Source organism: Lissotriton helveticus, chromosome 1_1 (assembly GCF_964261635.1).
Source record: "Lissotriton helveticus chromosome 1_1, aLisHel1.1, whole genome shotgun sequence".
NCBI lineage: Eukaryota > Metazoa > Chordata > Amphibia > Caudata > Salamandridae > Lissotriton > Lissotriton helveticus.
This window is the reverse complement of record NC_136057.1, coordinates 969,776,166-969,798,120: the sequence shown is the minus strand read 5'-3', so window position 1 is coordinate 969,798,120 and position 21,955 is coordinate 969,776,166. Positions and strand designations below refer to the sequence as shown.

The following is a 21,955-nucleotide window of genomic DNA, read 5'->3' as shown; positions in this document are numbered from 1 at the left end:
CACAGGGGAGTGAGTAAAGTGAGTTTCTTGCGCCACCCTAGTTTGGCCGTGGTGTTGTGCCAAAGTGTCACCGTATGAGCAGTCGGACCTGTGAGGTGCTGCTGTCGTGGGTTGGAATATAGGGCCCGTTGATATCCTCCCCTTGCCGTTAGCCATCGGTATTTACGGAAAGCCGTCTCGGACTGTGGGGCGACCCACTGATTAACCACCAGTACTGTTTCAGGTCCGGGGGTGCGAACCCACCGTCGTACCACCCCCTTGTCAGTTTGTGTAAGGCTATGCATGGACTCTTCCCATCCCACAGAAGTCCTGCTCTTGCTCTCCACCTGTGCAAAATAGGCATCCGGAACCCTGTGGGGGGTGTTTTGTAGCACATATACGAATCAGGGAAAGGCCAACATCTTGTACAGCGCCGCTCTGCCGAGCAACGTAAGGAGTAGCGACCGCCAGTGTGAGATGTCGTCTCAAAGCCTAGTCAGTGGGGCTCGGAGATTGGAGTCGTAGAACCAATTCTGGAATGGGGTGATATAGATGCCGAGATACTGGAACCCATCAGATGCGACAATGATCTTGGCATCTTTCGACAGCCGCGGAGTAGGGCCCTGCAGCATGAACAGGATGGATTTCGTCCAGTTTACAATGTAGCCCGAATGGGCACTAAAAATTGTGAATATATGCAAAATTCTGTGCATTAAGACAGACGGGACCGCAACATAGAGCAAGATGGCGTCGGCAAAAGATGAAATCATATCCTCGTGCTGATTGGTCCATTTCAGGCCCCGAATCATGGGGTCGCCCCTCACCCAGGTTGCCAGTGGCTCCAACAGTAAAGCGAATACTAAGGGTGACAGGGGGCACCCCTGGTTGGTTCCCCTCTCCAAGCGAAAACTCCGGGAGGCATGTTGGTTGACCATCACTTGAGCTGTAGGGCCCGTATAAAACAGCTTGACCCACCAAATAAAGTGGGGGCCAAACCCTAGGCGTTCAAGAAGAGCGAACAAAAAAGGCCACTTAATGGTGTTTAACACCATTTTGGCATCGAACTACAACAGTGCCGCGTCCTCCATTATGGTGTTTACTAGCCCCATTACCCCGTGAAGTCTGCGGAGATTAAGGGCAGTGTTACGGCCGGGCATAAAGCCAAATTGGTGTAGGTGTGCATTCTTGCAGATAATTGGGATCAGGTGATAGGCCAAGACCTTGGCCAAGATCTTGTCTTCAGTTGTAAGTAACGAGATGGGACGGTGTGAGTCACATTTCATGGCCCGTTTTTCCCGGTTTGTGAGTGACAGCAATGGAGGCTAACAAAAGGTCGGGAGGTAGCGATCCCACTTTCCAGATACATAGCCCAGAGGGCAGGCGTTAGTTTAGAGGAGGTTAATTTAAATAGTTTTATAGGGAGCCCATTGGGGCCCATGGCTTTGCTCGATTTAATACCGTCGATTGCGATTTCCTCGTCCGGGAGGTCATCCTCTAGGAAAGTACTGTTGTCTGGGTCTAGCACTGTCACGGGGATAGCAACCAGGAGATCTCTGGGGTCTTGTAAGGTTGTATGTGTCATGGAGGAGTATATGGCAGTGAAGTGGGAGGCAAATGCCTCAGCAATGCTCACTGGGTCTAACACCTGTTCGCCCCCATCTGCCTCAACAAAGGACACCCATCCTTGACAAGCTTCCCATCGCTCCAACCAAGCTAGCATTTTGCCCGTAGCCTCACCCAATTCGTAGACCGTGTGTCGGGTTGCAGTATATTTTGCCATCTCTTTCGCTAGTTGTCGGTAATCCAATTGCTTTATACTCAGAGAATGGGCACGCTGTTCATCATCTCGGAGTGCCACCTCGTTCTCCAATTCCCGGATTTCTTGCTCCAGGATATCTAATCTAGCAGTCCCTTCATTTTTGTGGCCAGCCATGAGAGGAAGTGCCTGTCCCTTAATGACTGCCCCGAAAGCCCCCACAGTGTGCCCGGGGATGGGACAGAATGTGTGTTCTCCTTAGAAAAAAATATCCACCCCCTCAAGCAACGCATTCTTAACCCATGGAATCTTCAGGCACCAGGGGTTGATGGAGAGGGTGTGACGGCATTGCGTCTGGGGCAAAGTCAACCGGGTAAAAACTGGGGAGTGGTCGGAGATACCCTGCAGGATGGAGCTGATGTCGGTGAAGTAGGAAAGATCGTCAATGTTTGTTAGAAGGTGGTCAAGCCTAGACTGGCTGCCGTGCGCTCCGGAATGGAATGTGAAGGATTGCTCCAAGGGGTGAGAGTGACGCCAGAAGTCAACCAGACCAAAAGATTGGAGAAAGTCCCCGAGGGGGGAGGTGGCTTGAGGGTCCGGGCGAGGGGGCGGCGGTCAACCCGGCCATCCCCGACAAGACAAGATTGAAGTCTCCACCTAGCACCAAAAGACCCGCTGGGCAGCCCAACAGGAACGTACCCAAATCGGAGAGTGTGGCGGCCTTAAGGGCTAGGGGGATATAAACCGAGAGGATGATAAGGGAGACCCCCTCCCAGGTCCCCGCAATCGCTGTATATTTGCCATGGTCATCAACCCAAGTGTTGTGTGGGATAAAAGGGCATTGCTTACAGACAAGGATACCAGTCCCTCTGGAGCCTGAAGGGAAACCTGCATGTGCCACCAGTTTACACCCCCAGCGATCCAGTACCCTACAGGTGTTCCCAATGAGGTGTGTCTCTTGTAGGAGCGCAACCTCAATAGTTTGCCTCTTAAGGTTTTGGAGGAGAACTCCCCGCTTAAGTTTGTGCCTCAAGCCGTTGACATTCCATGTTAGGAGGCGTAGTGTCCTGGGTGGTTTATTATCTGTCATGGGACTTGAGGGAGAGGTGGCGAGCCCTGCCTGCCATTGAGCAAATAGTGTGTTCCTCGCCGGACCCAAAACACATGAATAACAACATAATAAATAAAATAATTCCCCCCTATCCAGAACACCCCACCCTGCCTCCCAGCACGGCGAGCATTGAACCACCCGCCTCCCCCAACTTGCCGAGCAGCTGTTGCCTACTTGTAAAATGATGAGGAACGTGAACCAACCCCACTCCCTGGTGCATCGATTCAGATTTGTGAAATTGCCCCGTCATCAGCCCAGCATGCAAGGTATAGGCACCAAAAAAGGCAGCAACAACCCCACCCAATAGAAGCATCCCCACCCGCGGGGAGTGAACAATTGCCCTCAAATACCTGATACTGTCAACCAAGAACAAATACGCCTTCAAGGAAGTCCCATCTTACCGAAATTGCCAGGTGGGAGTCAGTGTGGGCCCTGACAATGGGCGGAAACTCAGCAATAAGAGGTTGTGGCCAGACATAGTGTACCCCAAGTATTCTGTATGGGTGATGGACTGTCCTAAACCACTAGAGCAAACATACATATCAAGCCTGGTATGTAACTTATACAAGGGGGAATAATACGAGTAACCCCTCACAGTTCCATGTTGCAGTCTCCAAATATCTCCCATGTCCCAGTCCTCTAGCCACTCCCGAAAACCCCTAGCCATCTTGGCTACCAGAGTATTATTCAGTGGGGGGTTGACCTATCCATCGCTATGTCAGACACGCAGTTAAAATCCTCCTTCATCCCCCCTGCAATACACGAAAAGTGGCCAGCTCAGAGAGGTGCTTTGATAAGCAGTGTAGGAACTGGATCTAATCGTGGTTCGGTGCGTAAATGCTCCCAAGTGTAAGTTCCCTGCCCAGTATCCTCCAATGAAGCAAGGCATAGTCCGTGAGAACCTTGCTCACTACACCGTGGGCCTGTTGTATGAGGATGGATCCCTATTACCATTCAACGAGTTCAATGAGCGGTATGACATACCCCAAGGTTATTTTTTACTTTATAACGCCCTCACCAAGGCAATAAGGAAACATTGGGGAGAAGGTCATTCGGAACCACCAACATCGGAAGGCTGCTACAATGTGGTGTCAGACTCTGGGACTTTCAAAGCATTACTTGTTTGTACCGACGCCTTAAGAATGAGACACTGCCCGCACACGCCCAGTTCGGGAAAGATGGGAAAAGGATTTGGGGACTGATATAGAGGAGAAAACATGGTACATATTAGTGGAGAGGGCAACAAGGGTTACTAGAAACGCCAGGTTCCAACTAATACATTTGTACGTGTTACATAGTCTACTTCACACCAGCACGCATCAACAAGCACTTTGGGACACGGGCAGCTCTATGCCCCTGCTGGTGGGAGTCCAATGCTGCATTTTTGCATATGTTCTGGGACTGCCCTAAGTTAGGGAATTTCTGAAGAACAGTGGCAACACTGCTAGCGGAGATAACAGAGAAAGAAGTACAAGTAACGCCAGGGTACTGTCTCTTACACTAGTTCCCTCACACATCAAAAACCAAAACAACGAGTAAGCTCCAAGATTTGGCATTCCTGACGGCCAAAAGAGAGATCACTAGGAAAAGGAAACCTCAGGGGAGACCTGGTGTGTAACGATGGAAGGAAGAATTTCCGAGATGGGTGACTTACAAGGGGGCGGTAAGACTGTGTGAGGCCAGAAGAGGCAGGGGATCCTTAGAGACAGTCAGAGCATGGAAAGCGTTGGTGATACTACTGAAGAACCCACGTAATGACCCTGGTGAGGAATTTGCAAGGAGGGGATGGAAGAGAAGGAGACTAAATGTGATCACTTGTATATTACCCCAACATGAGAAGTGTTGGGCATTTATAGAACATATTCACGAAAACGAACCTGATCTACTGAGACACATCACGCTAAGGCACGCCTAGGGGAAAGGAGTTGGGTTGTTGGTTGTTTTGCAGAAACAGAAGCTATGATTCAGATTATGTCTCCCAACTCGGGACAGTACATGAGAAGTAAGTGATGCATCTAAAATGCAAATCAAAGAGATGAACAGCACAATGACACACTGATATACCCATGACTTATTATAGGTCTGATTATATGTATGCCGAAAGTTACTAATACTCAATAAGCACTGGTCTCACTGAAGCCTTGCAAAGCTGTATTGTAAGTACTGAAATGTAAGAGGCTATACAAGAAATGCTCAACAAATTTTGTTAAAAAAAAACTGGGGACATGGTTAGCAGGAACCCAGTGCACTTCTAGTTAACATCACATCAAGTAACAGGCAAAACGTGAGGGTGACCATGTCACAATAGGGTTCATGGTAAATGTAGTTTTTTGACATGTGATGTGTTAAATGATGGCTGCTTGTTGAAAATAAAATAAAAGCGAAGCAAGGAAGCATAATCCTCACCTCCGGTCCTGACCGAATTAAACTTAAAAAATAGTACATTTCATCACATAACTCCCAGTATTCATATTTTAAAAATTCAGTTTCGATTGATATTCACCATAACTTTTTGTTATTTGATTCTTTATTTTGTAATACGATAAGGAATTGACAAGTAAAATTAAGCTTCATCTTTGCTTAACTGTTTATATGTAAAATTTGACCCTTTAAACAAGCCATAGAAACGCGAGTGGGCAGATCTAACTAGGCATTGGCATATCCGTGGGCATAACAATTCATTTGTTTAGCAGAATGCTTTCCATCCTGATGACTGTTGTACGGTGACCTTCTTTCTCATTTGTTCAACTGAGTGTGACACTATTGTTATATTATTTGTGCCTATGATATACATCAAACAGATTCAAGCAAAACAAGCATTGGCATAGCCAATAGGTCTCGCTTGTGGGACCTTATAAGTATTTAGTTTTGCAGCACGAGCAACACGAGTGGTGGGGGAAAAGCACGAGGGAGACAGCAACACAGGAAGAAGTACACGAAGGAGACAGCAACACATGGCAGAGAAGATGAGCGGCGCACGGAGACAAAGTGAAAAAATAATGCGTCACCAACACGTACCTGATAATGCAGAGCGGCCGGGAAACTGAAAGTACGGCCGGCCGGCCAGCCATGATTAATTAGTTAGGGGAGGAGAAGCCGCAGAGCGCACGCTGGGCAAAGCCCTTTGATGTGCTGTGCGGCCGTGAATGCGCGTGCTTGTTTGATCACGTGATTCACGTGAACTTAATGAAAACCGCAGCGCAAGAAGCCCTTGGTTTGACGAGGATTTCGAGCTCTTGAATTCTCGCTCCGCTCGATGCGCTTGCGCGCATCGATAGGTCGCGAGACCTAAAAATAGGAAAGCGAGTGGGCCTGGGTTTATTGTGCTAACACATGTGGTCTATGCAGGTTCAAACCATACACATTTAGATAGAGAAAGGCTGGCTGATTGCTAGGCCGCCTTACCTCCAATCCAGTCCGGTTTTTGTTTCTATGTCAAATAAAGGTAGCATTCCAAAAGGATCCTTCATTTCAGTCCTTATTTAGTTTATTTCACATAGAAAGAATAAAAGAATTATAATAAGGTTTTCCTTGCCCCCTACCTACATTTGACATAAAAAAGAGGGCTATATTATTGGCAAGGCAACATGATTTCAAAGGAGACAACTAGGGTACTAATAAGATAGCGCCATTAAGGAAGAGCGAGCACGGGAATGAAGAGGATACAATGGTGAAGGTGGTGAAGGGGCGGAGGGAAGGGGACCGAGAAAAACACTCCGGACGGGAGGGTGAGGCTCATGCATGAGGGGAATGAGCAATACAATGGGAAAGAGGGAAGTCGGGAAGAAAAAAATAGAGAGGTGGGGTTGCAGGTGGGACATACGAATAGCATACAGGGAGAAGCAGATAGGAGAAAAGAGAGGAGTTGGAATGCTGGTAAAATTGAAGCGTGAGATAGGGTTACAGGTAACCAGCAGGAGTGGATAGAAAAAGGGACAGAGAAACCTGTACTTGTAAAATAGCCGATGCATTCTTTTGGAGGTGGCAAGGTATATTCTAACAGCCAACAAATAGCACTGGGGTAGAGAGAAATACTCCTTTTAACTGAATAAAGTTATTGACCTAGTTTCAAGCCATTGGCTAAGAGATGCTTCTCCAAAATCGCCAACGGTTGACAGCAGTGGACCCCATTCACACGCTAAGGCCCAGATTTAGAATTTGAACGAATCCAGTTGTTTTAATTGCAGAAGATGAATAATGATACTCTGGGTACTGTGCTGTGTTTTTTACGTGCAGCACTGACGCCCAGGAGATCCAGACCGGACTGATTTCCTTTTTTGCATTTTATTGCCATGGGTTTTTATCTGAGATGTATTTTATGTTCAAGAGTATTATTGAGAAGATTTTACGTCATATTTATTGCTTTCTGTTATGGCTGTTTTTGTCAACCGAATAACGATTTTATAAATAGATGATACTCTCGGGTACATTATTTATCAGGTGCGATAAATAGCAACAGTTATGAGTAAAAAAAAGTTCCCTTTTCTCCCCCCTGAAATCCGGCAAGTTTTACCTGCTGTAGTTTAACGGAGGGTGTGATATTTAACTTGTGTCGTAATTACTGTATGTGGTAAATGTCGCCCAACTTGTAATTCAGACCCCTGCGCAAGCAGGGGTTTAGCGAGGTGTCAGAAAGCACTGACTTATTTGTAATCGGAGCAGAATTTATTTAAAGCATTATGTTTGTTTAACAGCTCTGCTGTTAAAACCCAAACCCACATTTTTTTAAAGAATCTATAATGACCCCGTTAAATCACTTGCCTGTACTTTTTATACCTGCACTGCCACCGAGGAGGTCTCTGTCTGGAGGGGACCCTTTTCTTTTGCTGCCAACAACCGCCAAACCTTTGCTGCCTGTAGCATCTCTTTCTCTGAAGCTGCGGACCGCGCGCTGCCAACTACAACATCCAGAAGGCAGCGCGGTCCCGCGAGAGAAGAGGAGGGGCGGAGACAACTGCGGCTTTTAACGGGAGCGGGGCTCCCGCAGCACGGGACGCGCGCAGCCCGGGCCAAGGGCGAGCCTGTCCGCACCCATCATGAAATAGAGTTGACCCACAAGAGACTTTTGCTTGATCTTTATCGGGCTTCCGCTGGAGCTCCCCTTGCTGACACCAGAAACAGTAGAAATAATAGAAACACTGGATGTCCATGAGGATCTGATGCAGCAGGAACCGGTAACATTATCACCGGCTGCAGCTTTAGATGATCCATCCTATATAGCTGGGGTTTCCGCCCTTACCCGCCCCTCTCCATCCAAAATCTTAACCCGCTAGCAACGATTATTTCATGCAAAAAAAGGGGAGGGTACTGTTACTGCTATATCTAAAAAAAGGAAAGCGGGTGGTATGCCAGCTACTTCACATCAGGTCAGCAAGGTGCCAAAAACTAGAGGGAGTACCCGTGGAAAGAAAGGCTGTGTGCATGAGGTTGTTAACCCAAGTACACCCAGCCCAATAAGCACTAACTCACAGGCCTGTCTTAGGCAGGCGCGATGCGATCTGGAAGATCGAATAGTAGCCAAATTTGAAGAAAAACTATTGGTACTGCTTAAACCCATGTCCTCTAAACTCTCTGACATAGATTCCAGATTGAGAAAAATAGAGAATCAGCTACTTTCATCTCAATTTATTCCATCTAGTGGAAGGATTAATGGGCCCACTGACCTGACTGGGGAATTAGCTGTCGCATCAAACCAGCCTCTTGTTGTGGCTGGTGTAGGCTGCACTACTGGTATTCAAGTTCCTCCAGTAACAAGAGGTAGTAAGTGTGTCTCACAAGTTAATGAGAGGCGAAGTCACAATTCAAGTGGGGGTCTAAAAAAGGAGTGGACCAGGGAGCCCACCATCGTCAAAATAGAGCTGATTGGTTTAATTTACCTCCTGAGGCCACGCCATACAGTGTCATTTTGTCAAATGTACCCCCTCTGCAACCTGGAGTGGATGAACATCGGGCTTCCCTTAGGAATAAGGCTCTTCATCATCTAAATATTTTAACAGGGCTTGGTAGCTGTCTATTTAGAGAATTTAAAATGACCCGCAGGATTGCCTGGATAGGGAATTCGGGTAAAACTAGTAGAGGCGACTGCGTGATATTGAATTTTGGATCCCCTCAGATTGTTACATTGATTTTAGAGAGGGCTGGAACCAGGCACCTAAGTGGGGATGGTATCAGTATTCTACCCTTAGGGTTCTTTTTTATCGAAATACATCACCAACGGCAAGAGGAAGGGTTGAGCCAACAGTCAAAACACAAGCCCAGGGAACCTACGAGTATACCGTACCTACCCATAACAGATTCGAGACATTTACAAGTCTAGAGGAGATAGATTGACTGGGCCCCTCAGCATCAACAAAGACTATCACACATAGTAGGTCGACCTTAAATAAGGAAACATTAGCACTAGGCACTTCTATTAGGGAAATTTACGAGGGTACGAAGATACTTAGTTGGAATATCGCTGGGCTAATGAACAAGTCAGAAGATGTTAGGTGGAGAGATTTTCTAATTGAGTCTGACATTATTGGGTTACAGGAAACTTGGGACACCAATAATCCGTTCTGTCTGGATGGCTATATCACTTATTCGATACCAGCGATAGCCTCCACTATGGGGAGGGCAAAGGGTGGGCTATTGACCCTGATTTCCTTGAAAATTGCAGGCACTTAAACTAAACTGGAGACCGGCTCACCTTATTGTTTGGCAGTACAAATTGTACTCACCAATGCCCGAACTCTTCTTATTGTAAATTTTTACAATTCTTTTGATAGAGCTTTTATCAATGAGCACTTGTCCAGTCTACAGCATTTTCTTGAATTATATAGCGAGAAAAATACAAATTCTTATTCGGTTATTGTTTTAGGTGATTTTAATGTACATTGTTGTAATGAAAACTGTTATGTTTGGGATAGCTTAGGCCCAGTAGATCAAGAAGAAACTCACTTTGAACACTCAACACAGGGAGTCCATTTGGAGGAATTGGTGGCAGAAAATGGTCTAATTTATCCAAACTCATCCAATGGGGGCATAGCTGTTCCAACTTTTAAGGGTAAGGGTATTGGTTCAACTATTGATTATATTTTCATCAGTGCAGCGCTGATCACTAGGGTCAGTGGCTACACTGTAACCTGGTCTACGTTTAGTGACCATAATCCAGTCATTCTGACCTTGGTGGATGACTTTAAGAAACCAGAGAAAACCAATAGAACGGTGAGTAAATTAGACATATGGCCTACAGACCAAGCCCGCAGAATTAAATGGTGCCGGGTGGTGCCACAGGATTTTCATGCCAATCTACTGATTAAGGCAGGCTGTGAGATGTCTATCTGTATGAATGAAAGTGCTGGGGGATGAGGATGTTCTTGTGGCTTACACTAAATCTGTGCCCAGATCGCCTCAGATCTCAAACGGCCATGTAGAGGGCAGGATACAATAGGGGAGAGATGGTTTGACCACAATTGCTCAGTAGCCCATCGTAAGCTGTTGGCTGCTTTAAAATCAAATGCATCGGATAAGCCCACTACAGCCACATTAAGGAAAACTTAAAAAGCGGCTCTAACAAACCGGAAAAAGGAGATCAGAAATGAGGCTTGGAATGAGCTATTATCCATTGACGTTATTAAAAACAGCGCCAAATTCTGGGAAGTGGTTAATAAGCCCTTTTTCCAAGACTCCTTTAATAACCAGTTTGACTGTGGTATCCAGGAGCAGGCCTGGTGTAATCATTTTAAACTAGTGTATGAAGATGAAGATATCTGTGCTAATACCACGTTCAAGACAGGCGTATATTTTATCCTTTTCAGAGCTAGAAGTATCAGAGGCTATAAATCAGATGACGAGCAATAAGGCCCCAGGACCGGACGGCGAGCCAGCCGGTCTCTTTAAATCTGATAAGACATGGTCTAAAATTCTGTATAATGTTTTTAATAAGGCCTGTAAAACGGGATTAATTAACAGGTGGTCTGAGTCAGTAATAGTACCTATTTTCAACAAGCATTGAAAATGCAATAGGTCTCGCAATAGAAGAGTTTGACCTTTTTCGTTTTGCAAATGGATGAGTGGCGTTGCGTGGATGAGTGGCGTTGCATGGATGAGTGGCGTTGCGTGGATGAGTGGCGTTGCGTGGATGAGTGGCGTTGCGTGGATGAGTGGCATGTGTGAGTGGCGTTGCGTGTGTGAGTGGCGTTGCGTGTGTGAGTGGCGTTGCGTGTGTGAGTGGCGTTGCGTTTGTGAGTGGCGTTGCGTGTGTGAGTGGCATTGCGTGTGTGAGTGGCGTTGCGTGGATGAGTGAGGTTGCGTGGATGAGTGGGGTTGGAATGCAATAGGTCTCGCATTAGAAAAGTTGTAGTTATTGGTCTAGTAAATGACATATCTTATTTATTTTTTGGTTGTTAAAATTGCTAAATTGATGGCTTTGTCATTTACAATGCCAATAGTTATAACTTTTGCGAATGTGACACCTATAGCATTTGGAATGCAACATGTTTTGTATTTTCGTGACTTATATGGCAGCTCTGGTCGTTATGCCACATCTCTAGAGAGCAGGAGAGTGCAGCAGGGGAGAGAAGCACAGCAATGCAATAGGTCTCGCATTAGGAAAGTTTGAGCTATTGGTATTGTAAAGGACAAATTTTTTATGTATGTGCTTGTTTTGAAAATAGCGTAATTAATAGCTTTGTTTTTTACAATGCCAATAGTTTTATCTTCCGCAAATGTGACACCTATTGTAACACAATATGTGTTGTGAGGGTGAGGGTGAGGTGTTGATGGTGAGGTGTTGAGGGTGAGTGAGGGTAAGGTGTTGAGGGTGAGTGAGGGTGAGGAGTTGAGGGTGAGTGTGAGGGTGAGTGAGGGTGAGGGTGAGGTGTTGAGTGTGAGGCGTTGAGGGTGAGTGAGGGTGAGGGGTTGAGGGTGAGTGAGGGTGAGGTGTTGAGGGTGAGGGTGAGGGTGAGTGAGGGTGAGGGTGAGGCGTTGAGGGTGAGTGATGGTGAGGGTGAGGGTGAGGGATTGAGGGTTATTGAGGGTGAGGGTGAGTGAGGGTGAGGGTGAGTGAGGGTTTGAGGGTGAGTGAGGGTGAGTGAGTTTGATGGTGAGTGAGGAGTTGAGGGTGAGGAGTTGAGGGTGAGGAGTTGAGGGTGAGGAGTTGAGGGTGAGGAGTTGAGGGTGAGTGAGAGTGAGGGGTTGAGGGTGAGGTGTTGAGGGTGAGTGAGGGTGAGGTGTTGAGGGTGAGTGAGGGTGATTGAGGGTGAGTGAGGGTGAGGGTGAGTGAGGGTGAGGGTGAGTGAGGATGAGGGTGAGGGTGAGTTGTTGAGGGTGAGGTGTTGAGGGTGAGTGAGGGTGAGGGTGAGTGAGGGTGAAGGTGAGTGAGGGTGAGGTAGTGAGGGTGAGGGTGAGGGATTATTGAGGGTGAGTGAGGGTGAGGGTGAGTGAGGGTGAGGGTGAGTGAGGGTGAGGGCTTGAGGATGAGGAGTTGAGGGTGAGGGTGAGTGAGGCTGTGGGGTTGAGGGTGAGTGAGGGTGAGGTGTTGAGGGCGAGTGAGGGTGAGTGACGGTGAGGCGTTGAGGGTGAGTGAGGGTGAGGAGTTGAGGGTGAGAGGGTGAGTGAGAGTGAGGGTGAGTGAGGGGTTGAGGGTGAGGAGTTGAGGGTGTGAGGGTGAGGGTGAGGTGTTGAGGGTGAGTGAGGGTAAGGGTGAGTGAGGGTGAAGGTGAGTGAGGGTGAGCGGTTGATGGTGAGTGAGGGTGAGGGTGAGTGAGGGTGAGGGTGAGTGAGGGTGAGTGTGAGTGAGGGTGAGGGGTTGAGGATGAGGTGTTGAGGGTGAGTGAGGGTGAGGGTGAGTGAGGGTGAGGAGTTGAGGGTGAGTGAGGGTGAGACTTGAGGGTGAGTGAGGGTGAGGGTGAGTGACGGTGAGGCGTTGAGGGTGAGCGAGGGTGAGGGTGAGTGAGGGTGAGGGTGTTGTGAGGGTGAGGGTGTTGAGGGTGGGTGAGGCGAGGGTGTAAGGGTGAGTGAAGGGGTGTGAGGGTGAGGGCGTGTGAGGGTGTGTGCGGTTGAGGGCATGTGAGGGTGAGGGTGTGAGTGTTGTGAGGGGTGAGGGTAAGTGAGGGGGTGATGGTGTGTGAGGGTGAGGGGATGAGGGTGTGAGGGTGAGGGTGTGAGGGTGAGGGTGAGTTAGGGTGGGCGAGGGTGGGCGAGGGTGAGGGTGTGAGGCTTATTGAGAATGTGTGTGGGTGTGTGAGGATGTGTGAGAGTGTGTGAGGGCGGGTGTGTGTGAGGGTGGGGGTGTGTGAGGGTGGGGGCATGTGAGGGTGTGTGGTTGAGGTCATGAGGGTGAGTGAGGGTGTGTGAGGGTGTGAGGGTGAGTGAGGATGTGTGAGGTTGAGGGTGTGAAGGTGTGTGAGGGAGGGTGGGGGTGGGTGAGGGTGTGTGAGTGTGAGGGTGTGTGTGTGAGGGTTAGTGAGGGTGAGTGTGTTGTAAGGGTGGGGGGGTGAGGGTGGGTGTGAGTGAGGGTGTGTGAGGGTGAGGGTGTTTGTGTGTTGTGTATTTGTGTGATTGTGGTGTGTGTGCTTGTGTGTGTGTAGTTGTTGGTGTATCTTTGTTGTATTATATGTTTTGGAAATGTTAAATAGCAGAAGTGTGACTGTCCCATAATTATATTAACGTATTTAAGTTATTGCGTTCTAGTTTTTTTTTGGAATCCCGTACTATTTTGATTGACGTCCGTGTCAGCCAATGAGATTTCAAAATCCTCTCACGTTGCGTAACAATTTACTCGCGTCTAATTGGAAATCCCCATATTGTTGAAAGCGGGTCCCGTGTAAGGAGTGTTGGCTTCGTTGTCTGTTCCGTGCATCGTTCGACAGGTAAGTTGTTTTTTGTTGTTTGTTTTGTGTGTGTATAGTGTTATGAATTATTCGATTTGTTGTTTCCTATTAGTTTTATTGGCATAGTAGTGTCTTTGTTTTGCAACGAAGGATGTTTATTTTGAATTGTCGGCTCTTTATGTATGTAATGCATTGTATCCTATTGTTCAGATCTAATTTTTAAAATGTTTGCTTTTGGTTAGTAGTTGTGTTAATAATTAGAGCAGTGTTTTTTGTGTGTAATTGTGTAGTATGTTGTATATCTGCGTGAATATTTTATATTGTTTCAACTCTACGTTCTGTTATTTCAGTTATTATTAAATGTATGTTTGTATAGCTTTTTATTTTGATGTGTATGTAAATTTCGTGCTGTGGTTTGTGATACTTCCTCTTCGTTAATAATCAATGCAATGTCTCCGCTTTGTGTTACGATGTATTTGTAAAGCAATATTGTCTTCTTATATATGCTTTCTCCATGTTGCTATCAGAATTCTGACTTATGTCCACATTACTGTAGAGTAGCGAATTTTTTTTTTGTATATTTGATGTAATTTCGTGTGAATAAATGCTCGTGTTATATGCGTACGGCTTTTTGTGTAACTCTTGACAATTGTGTTTAATCCGTCCCATTCCCCGGGTGAATAATGCTTATTTATTCCCCCAATAAAAAGTAGGCTGTTTCACATTTGTGTTTGTACATCCTCGTCCTCGCTTCCTGCCAGATATTTTTTCGTTGTTTTGTTGGTGTTATATTGTCCGAATCATTTTTGTTTTGTGACCTGAAGCCTGATAAACATCCTTGCATGCTGTAGCTCACATTTGGGAAGTAGTCTGATGCTTGTGGATGTCTGATGCTTGTGGATGTCTGATGCTTGTGGATGTCTGATGCTTGTGATGCTTGTGGATGTCTGATGCTTGTGGATGTCTGATGCTTGTGATGCTTGTGGATGTGTGATGCTTGTGGATGTCTGTTGCTTGTGGATGTCTGTTGCTTGTGGATGTCTGTTGCTTGTGGATGTCTGTTGCTTGTGGATGTCTGATGCTTGTGGATGTCTGATGCTTGTGGATGTCTGATGCTAAGCATGTCTGATGCTTGTGGATGTCTGATGCTCACTCTGCATAGCGCAAAGGAGTAGTTCCAGTCTATTACTACTCAGCGTGTTTTTAACCTTGACACCTTGACTGCAGTTAGAACATTTCTGAGTCTTGGTAGTTAATCTTACTCATCACGATTATTTTAGCACTGCACCTTGTGTTTATGATTAATATTATTATTTTCATCTTCACTGTTTTTGATAAGTACTATGACTTTGATTTCTGATACTTGTTGGTCAGTTGAGCTTGAGAGTGACCACCACTTCCCATATGATGATATTCCACCACGAGGGTGGCCTGATGGGACGTGTTCTAGACAGTGTTCTAGTTCTTGTCATGTAATGTCATCTTTTCACATACACACCTAAGTGTTTCGCTATCTCCGGCATGACTACACACCACTTTGTGGACCTGTTCTGTTTTCTTGTTGTGCTAAATTTAGATGTCTGATGCTAAGCATGTCTGATGCTTGTGGATGTCTGATGCTTGTGGATGTCTGATGCTTGTGGATGTCTGATGCTTGTGGATGTCTGATGCTTGTGGATGTCTGATGCTTGTGGATGTCTGATGCTTGTGGATGTCTGATGCTTGTGGATGTCTGATGCGTGTGATGCTTGTGGATGTGTGATGCTTGTGGATGTCTGATGCTTGTGGATGTCTGATGCTTGTGGATGTCTGATGCTTGTGGATGTCTGATGCTTGTGGATGTCTGATGCTTGTGGATGTCTGATGCTTGTGGATGTCTGATGCTTGTGGATGTCTGCTGCTTGTGATGCTTGTGGATGTCTGCTGCTTGTGATGCTTGTGGATGTCTGATGCTTGTGATGCTTGTGGATGTCTGATGCTTGTGGATGTCTGATGCTTGTGATGCTTGTGGATGTCTGATGCTTGTGGATGTCTGCTGCTTGTGATGCTTGTGGATGTCTGATGCTTGTGGATGTCTGATGCTTGTGGATGTCTGATGCTTGTGGATGTCTGATGCTTGTGATGCTTGTGGATGTCTGATGCTTGTGATGCTTGTGGATGTCTGATGCTTGTGATGCTTGTGGATGTCTGATGCTTGTGATGCTTGTGGATGTCTGATGCTTGTGGATGTCTGCTGCTTGTGATGCTTGTGGATGTCTGATGCTTGTGGATGTCTGCTGCTTGTGATGCTTGTGGATGTCTGTTGCTTGTGGATGTCTGTTGCTTGTGGATGTCTGTTGCTTGTGGATGTCTGTTGCTTGTGGATGTCTGTTGCTTGTGGATGTCTGTTGCTTGTGGATGTCTGATGCTTGTGGATGTCTGATGCTTGTGGATGTCTGATGCTTGTGGATGTCTGATGCTTGTGGATGTCTGATGCTAAGCATGTCTGATGCTTGTGGATGTCTGTTGCTTGTGGATGTCTGATGCTTGTGGATGTCTGATGCTAAGCATGTCTGATGCTTGTGGATGTCTGATGCTAAGCATGTCTGATGCTAAGCATGTCTGATGCTTGTGGATGTCTGATGCTTGTGGATGTGTGATGCTTGTGGATGTGTGATGCTTGTGGATGTCTGATGCTTGTGGATGTCTGATGCTTGTGATGCTTGTGGATGTCTGATGCTTGTGGATGTCTGATGCTTGTGATGCTTGTGGATGTGTGATGCGTGATGCTTGTGGATGTCTGTTGCTTGTGGATGTCTGATGCTTGTGGATGTCTGATGCTTGTGGATGTCTGATGCTAAGCATGTCTGATGCTTGTGGATGCCTGACGCTTGTGGATGCCTGACGCTTGTGGATGCCTGACGCTTGTGGATGTCTGCTGCTTGTGATGCTTGTGGATGTCTGATGTTTGTGGATGTTTGTTGCTTGTGGATGTTTGATGCATATGGATGCTTGATGCAGATTGCATGTCTGCTGGGGTGACAGCGTCAGTACAAGTCAAGCTCTAAGTTGGTGTGTGCTGGGACGGGCAGTGTCAGAACTGGTTGCCTCGGGGAAAAATACAAGTTCTCCCTGTAAATAAAGAAAGAGGAGGTGAGAAAGGAGGGTCCGGCTTGGAGCTGGGAAAGAGGCTGAAAGGGAGGGGAGAATGCATGGAGCGCATTCCAATGAAGTCTGTTGCGAGGCGTGGGGGGTGGGGGAGGGGAGCGGGCATATGGTGTGTGTGAGCAGCCTTTGATGTGCGAGAGAGTGGCCGTGAAAGAAGTAAACAGCAGGCATGTAATTAGGGGGGAGGAGAAGTCGCGCTGGGGTGAATACCTGAGGCCAAGCTGCCCGCGGGAGGGAGGCTGATGGCTGTGATGTGGACGCGCGTCGTGAACTAGCCTCTTGTTGCCTGTGGGAGGGAAGACGGAGGGAAGGCAGAGAAGGGGAGGGGGGAGGAGAAATGCGACACGGCGGGCAGGGGAGGGGGCGGAGCGGGGAGAGGGTGTGAAAGCAGCAGGGGCCTGGAGTGCGGCTAAGGGAACTGAAGAAATGCGACACGGCAGGCAGGGGAGGGGGCGGAGCGGGGGTGTGGGAGGAGTGCGCCTGAGGGAAAATACATGCAAGGCAGGCGGCTAGGGGCATGTGCACGCGCTTTTAAGCTCAATGCGCATGCGCATTGAGCTTGAATTTCACGGGCACTGCAAGGAATCGCCACGATTCCTTGCAAGTTGGTTAAAGACTGTTTAAGCCCCCATAGTCTCGCAAGCTCGATGCGCATGCGCATCGACAGGCGAGACCTAAAAAGGGAAACAGAGGGGATCCCAGTTATCGACCGATTTCCCTTATTGATTCTGCAGTTAAAGTGCTTGGAAGGGTGGTACTTAGTTAACTCACGGGGTGGCTAGCTGAAATGAAAACCTCTCAGACCTGCAATATGGATTCAGGAAAGGCAGGGGCACAACTGATCAATGCCTTAATTTACACCTTCTAATTGGGAAGTATACAGTCGCCAAGAAGGGTGCACTCTTTCTGGCATTTATGGACCTTTCTGGCATTTATGGACCTTTCCTCGGCCTTTGACCGAGTGAATAGGTCCAAATTATGGGTTATGCTTCTGAAATTAGGCGTTGATAAAAATATAGTGCACTTCCTTGCAGACCTGCATAGGGATTTATCTGCCACCGTGAGATATGACCAGATGGGCCATTGTACTGGAGGAATACGCATTGCCAATGGTGTTAGGCAGGGGTATATTTTGGCCCCTTTACTTTTCACCCTTTATATTAATAATTTGGACTCAGTTTTATGTGAAGCGTGTAAAGATATTCCGCGTGTAGGGAAACGCCTGATTCCGGCACTCCTCTATGCGGATGATGCTGCCCTTTTAGCACGAACTGCAGTGGAGTTACAACTTCTTTTAAATTCTGTTGCACCCTTTATGAAATCTTTAGACCTCAGTGTCAATTTTTCTAAATCCCACATAATGATAATTGGCTGTAAAGCTAAAAGGGTTAAAACCTTTCACTGCGAGGGGAATGTGTTGTCTAGGGTCTCTACCTTCCCGTATTTAGGTATCATATTTGACGATCAAGGTTCATGGACACCACAAATAATAGCGAAAAGAAATGTCCTGGCCAGATCGACATCAGCTGTCTTGGGCTATGCACGCAAATTGGGGGCTAGACCAATGCAAGCCCTTTTGAAAATATACGGAGCAAAATGCATCTCTCTTGCAATGTACGGTGCGGACATCTGGGGAATTAGGAACGTGAAGGCAATTCAGGTTGTTGAAAATAAGTTTTTTAGAAATATTTTATCAGTCCCACAATCCACAGCTGGCTATATTGTCCATCAGGAGTGTGGAGCTGGTTTTGTGGACGATTTAATAGCCGTTGCACCTCTTTAAAAATGGATTTTGACATGGCTGAACCCTGAATTAGAGCTGAACCAGGAAATCCTAAAAGATTGTTTAGCTCTTGATCATGGGAATCGTATCACCTGGCTGAGTTATGTACATAAACTGACAGTGAAATTGGGCCAACCTGAGATATATAACTCACCTGAAAAGTTGTTGAAAGGGGACGTAAAATGGGTAAAGGATTCATACTTGTCAATGGCTGCTATGGCTAGAGAAGAAAGGGAGTTGGCAAAGCCGACCGTCAGAGCTCACCAATTGCTAAAAACTACCTGTGCAATTGAACCATACCTGAACATCATCACAAACCCTAATCACCGTTTTCTACTGGTTAGATTCAGGTTGAATCAATTTCATTTCCTCCTTGCGGAATCTTGGAACAGGGTGGAAGATTTGGGGGTATGCTCTTGTGACGATTTTTCTGTACAGGACACAACACACTTTATTTTCTTCTGTCAGCACTTTCTTCAAATTCGGAAGCGGTTTATCCTCCCAATTCTAAAAAACAAAGGCTTCTTGCAAGTTAAGCCAGCCCTCCTTTATCTGCAGTTACTATCAAATGTTTGGTAAATTTTTAATGTAGCTAGTTTCCTTACCGCAGCTGTCAGATTAAAGAGAAAAAACAAGTTCTGTATAACTCATCCTAATGCACTAGTCTGAATTAATTAAATTTATGGATGCCTCAACCTTGAAATGTGGCTTTTAAGAAATTACACAAAATGAATTGATTATTTGTATTGAATGCACCTAATTTTTCTGAATATTTTTAATGTAATTTATGGTTTTTATAACTTACTTGTATGAAATGTTAAGTATGCTTTTATAGTTTTAATGTAAACCGAATAAAGTACTTTTGACTTACTGAATGTTTCTATGTGTCTTCTATAGATGTGTTTCAACCATTAAGTGCCTCCGAAGAATGAATCATGAAGCAGTTCTGACCTGTTTGAAGAATCATCATCTGTATGCCAAGGCGGAAGCCTGCATGTGCAAGATGCTTCCCGACATGATCACTCCGTTAGGGGTATGTGCAATAATAGCACACATTTATGATCTGAAAGTATCTTTATTGCATCTCAGTTGACTTTCTGGACAGCTGCTGTCAAAGTTAATCTCGTTATTGATTTTACTGGTAGATCAAATAAAATGTTACTTTTCGGTTACATTGGGTGATTGGCTGTAGTCTACAGAGATTGTGTAGTTCCATGGTCAAGGATTCCCATTAAAGGCATATACAGAAAATTAATTTGCAATTCACTTTTGTGTCAGGCACAGATTCCAAGCTTTAAATAGAGTACTTTCTGATTTCATTGCTACCCAGACATTGCGCTTGCAGATGTGTGTATGTCATGCTATCTTCATATATGTATTCCACATAAATATGTGTATGTGGAATAGCCTGTTAATATTGAAGACACTTCTGTGTTTTCAGTGTTGAGTCATGCTCAAAATAATATATCTGAACTCATCTTATCACGTCTCAATGCATTCCTCTAATATGCAAGGCTCTGTTTTTGAATATGCTTGCTTTTGTGGATATATCTAATGTTGGTATAATGATGGTTGTGTTGCCTTGTTTCTTTTTTCATTGTAGTAGTTTGCTCAGACATGAGGATATAATCAAAAGTGCTCGCGTGCTACTGAATAGAAGTATGATATATTATAGGCGTGGTTTTACTGCTTGTACACAATGTGTCATAAACCTGACTTACTCTAAACCACCCTGATCACAAAATTATACTTGTTGTTATGTGTCTGCAAGTAAGCAGGAGCACATATATACGTTAATCAGGATTTGTAAAGCACGTTATTCACCCATGAGGATACCCAGACACTTAAGTGCTGCTATAGGGCTCAGTTGAACAACCAGGTCTTGAGTACTTTTCTGAATTCTAGCAGGGAGGATGAGGTCCGTAGATGAAGTGGCAGGTTGTTCCAAGATATCGCGGCGAGGTAAGAGAAAGAACGTCTTCCACTTTGAGTAGGGGCTTGATTTCTGTGTGCTTCCATTCAGGGAATGAGGCTGTGGTGATTGATGCTTTGAGGATGCTGGTGAGCTCGCTCCTGATTGTCTTGCCCCCTAGGTTGAAGATTTGGTGAGGACATGGGGATGTGGGTGCTCCTGAGTCAACGGAGGTAATGATGGCTGTGGTGTCTTGCGTGGTGAGCTGGTCCCAGGTGGTGAGTGGTTGGTCGTGTTCCTCGTCTTGGGGTTGAGATGGCTGAGGAGTCCAGGAGATTGAGGCTAGAAGATTCTGTAGATGGTAGATATCTTCTTGTGGAAGGAATCTGATAGGGAATATAATAACCTTGGTGTCTGATTCACGGAAGTGCCCAAACTGGCAGCCCACCTAAGACACCTCAAAAACAAGCATACCTGCACCATCCAAAGTCTGAAACTCCTAAGCAACAGCCTACAAAGCCCGACCCCAGATCCAGTGCTGAAAGTCTTAAGAGCAAAATGGACACTGGCTCTAAACTATGGCCGCCTAACCTTTCCTGGAGCCCTTGACAGGCTTCTCAAGAACTCCCAGATGTAAAAATGTAAATCTGTATTTGTAAAGCGCAAACTACTCACCCTTACGGGTCTCAAGGCGCTGGGGACCGTCGTGGAAATTAAGTGAGCTATTGCCCAGAGTCACACGGTGCTGAGCTGAGCTGCCACCGGAGCTGTGGATCGAACCGTGAGCCCTGTGCTCCGAAGTCAGCTGCCCTGGCCGCTGCACCACACCTCTCCACTCAGATCAGATCACTGCAAATGAAGAAAGTCTTGCTGGCTCCACAGTAGTGCAGAAGAACAAGGCGGACACTGGAATTGGGCCTGAGGAGTTCAGAACTCGTTTGTCTAGGGGACCTAATAAAATACTAGAGCCCTTCCTCAAATATCACCTTAAACCTATCTTTGAAGGAGAAGGCACCCCATGGCAAACTCTGTTAGCACTTTATTAACAGCTTGAACATTGTGGCTGCCAACCTGCACACCCAAGAAATGCAATATTCAGCCTAGAAAAGTTGTGAACATGCACGTAATGCAAACCTCCTTTTCATCCTAATTAGCACTTTCAGCCCAGGCATGCAGGAAAATCCTGTACGCGAGGCTTATCTCTTTACCAGTTTTGAACTTTGACTGGCCTCGGCCCTGCACTCAGAAGCAATTTCATGCAGGTTATCCAATTATCTCAATGAGTCTTGGCTCTGTCTGCTGTGCTACTGGTCCAAACTTGCTAATGGCTGCTGCCGATAGCTTCTCTCCCTGTTACAGGCCAATGGGATCAGACCGTGCGGAGAGACATTGGATCTGTGCTTTTCTGACAACACACAAAGAGCCCTAGCTAGACTGATAAAATTCAGACCCC

At 46.3% G+C, this 21,955-nt stretch overlaps 1 protein-coding gene across 2 annotated transcripts in view; it reads left to right on the top strand.

The window, feature by feature from the left end:
• The window catches only part of FBH1 (F-box DNA helicase 1), a 664,229-nt gene that overhangs the window by 64,792 nt on the left and 577,482 nt on the right, over positions 1-21,955 (top strand). For both annotated transcript variants that reach the window (XM_078677274.1, XM_078677281.1), the window contains one exon: positions 19,488-19,623. In XM_078677274.1, coding sequence (XP_078533400.1) covers positions 19,488-19,623 — 136 coding nt within the window. The remainder of the gene's footprint in view (positions 1-19,487; positions 19,624-21,955) is intronic.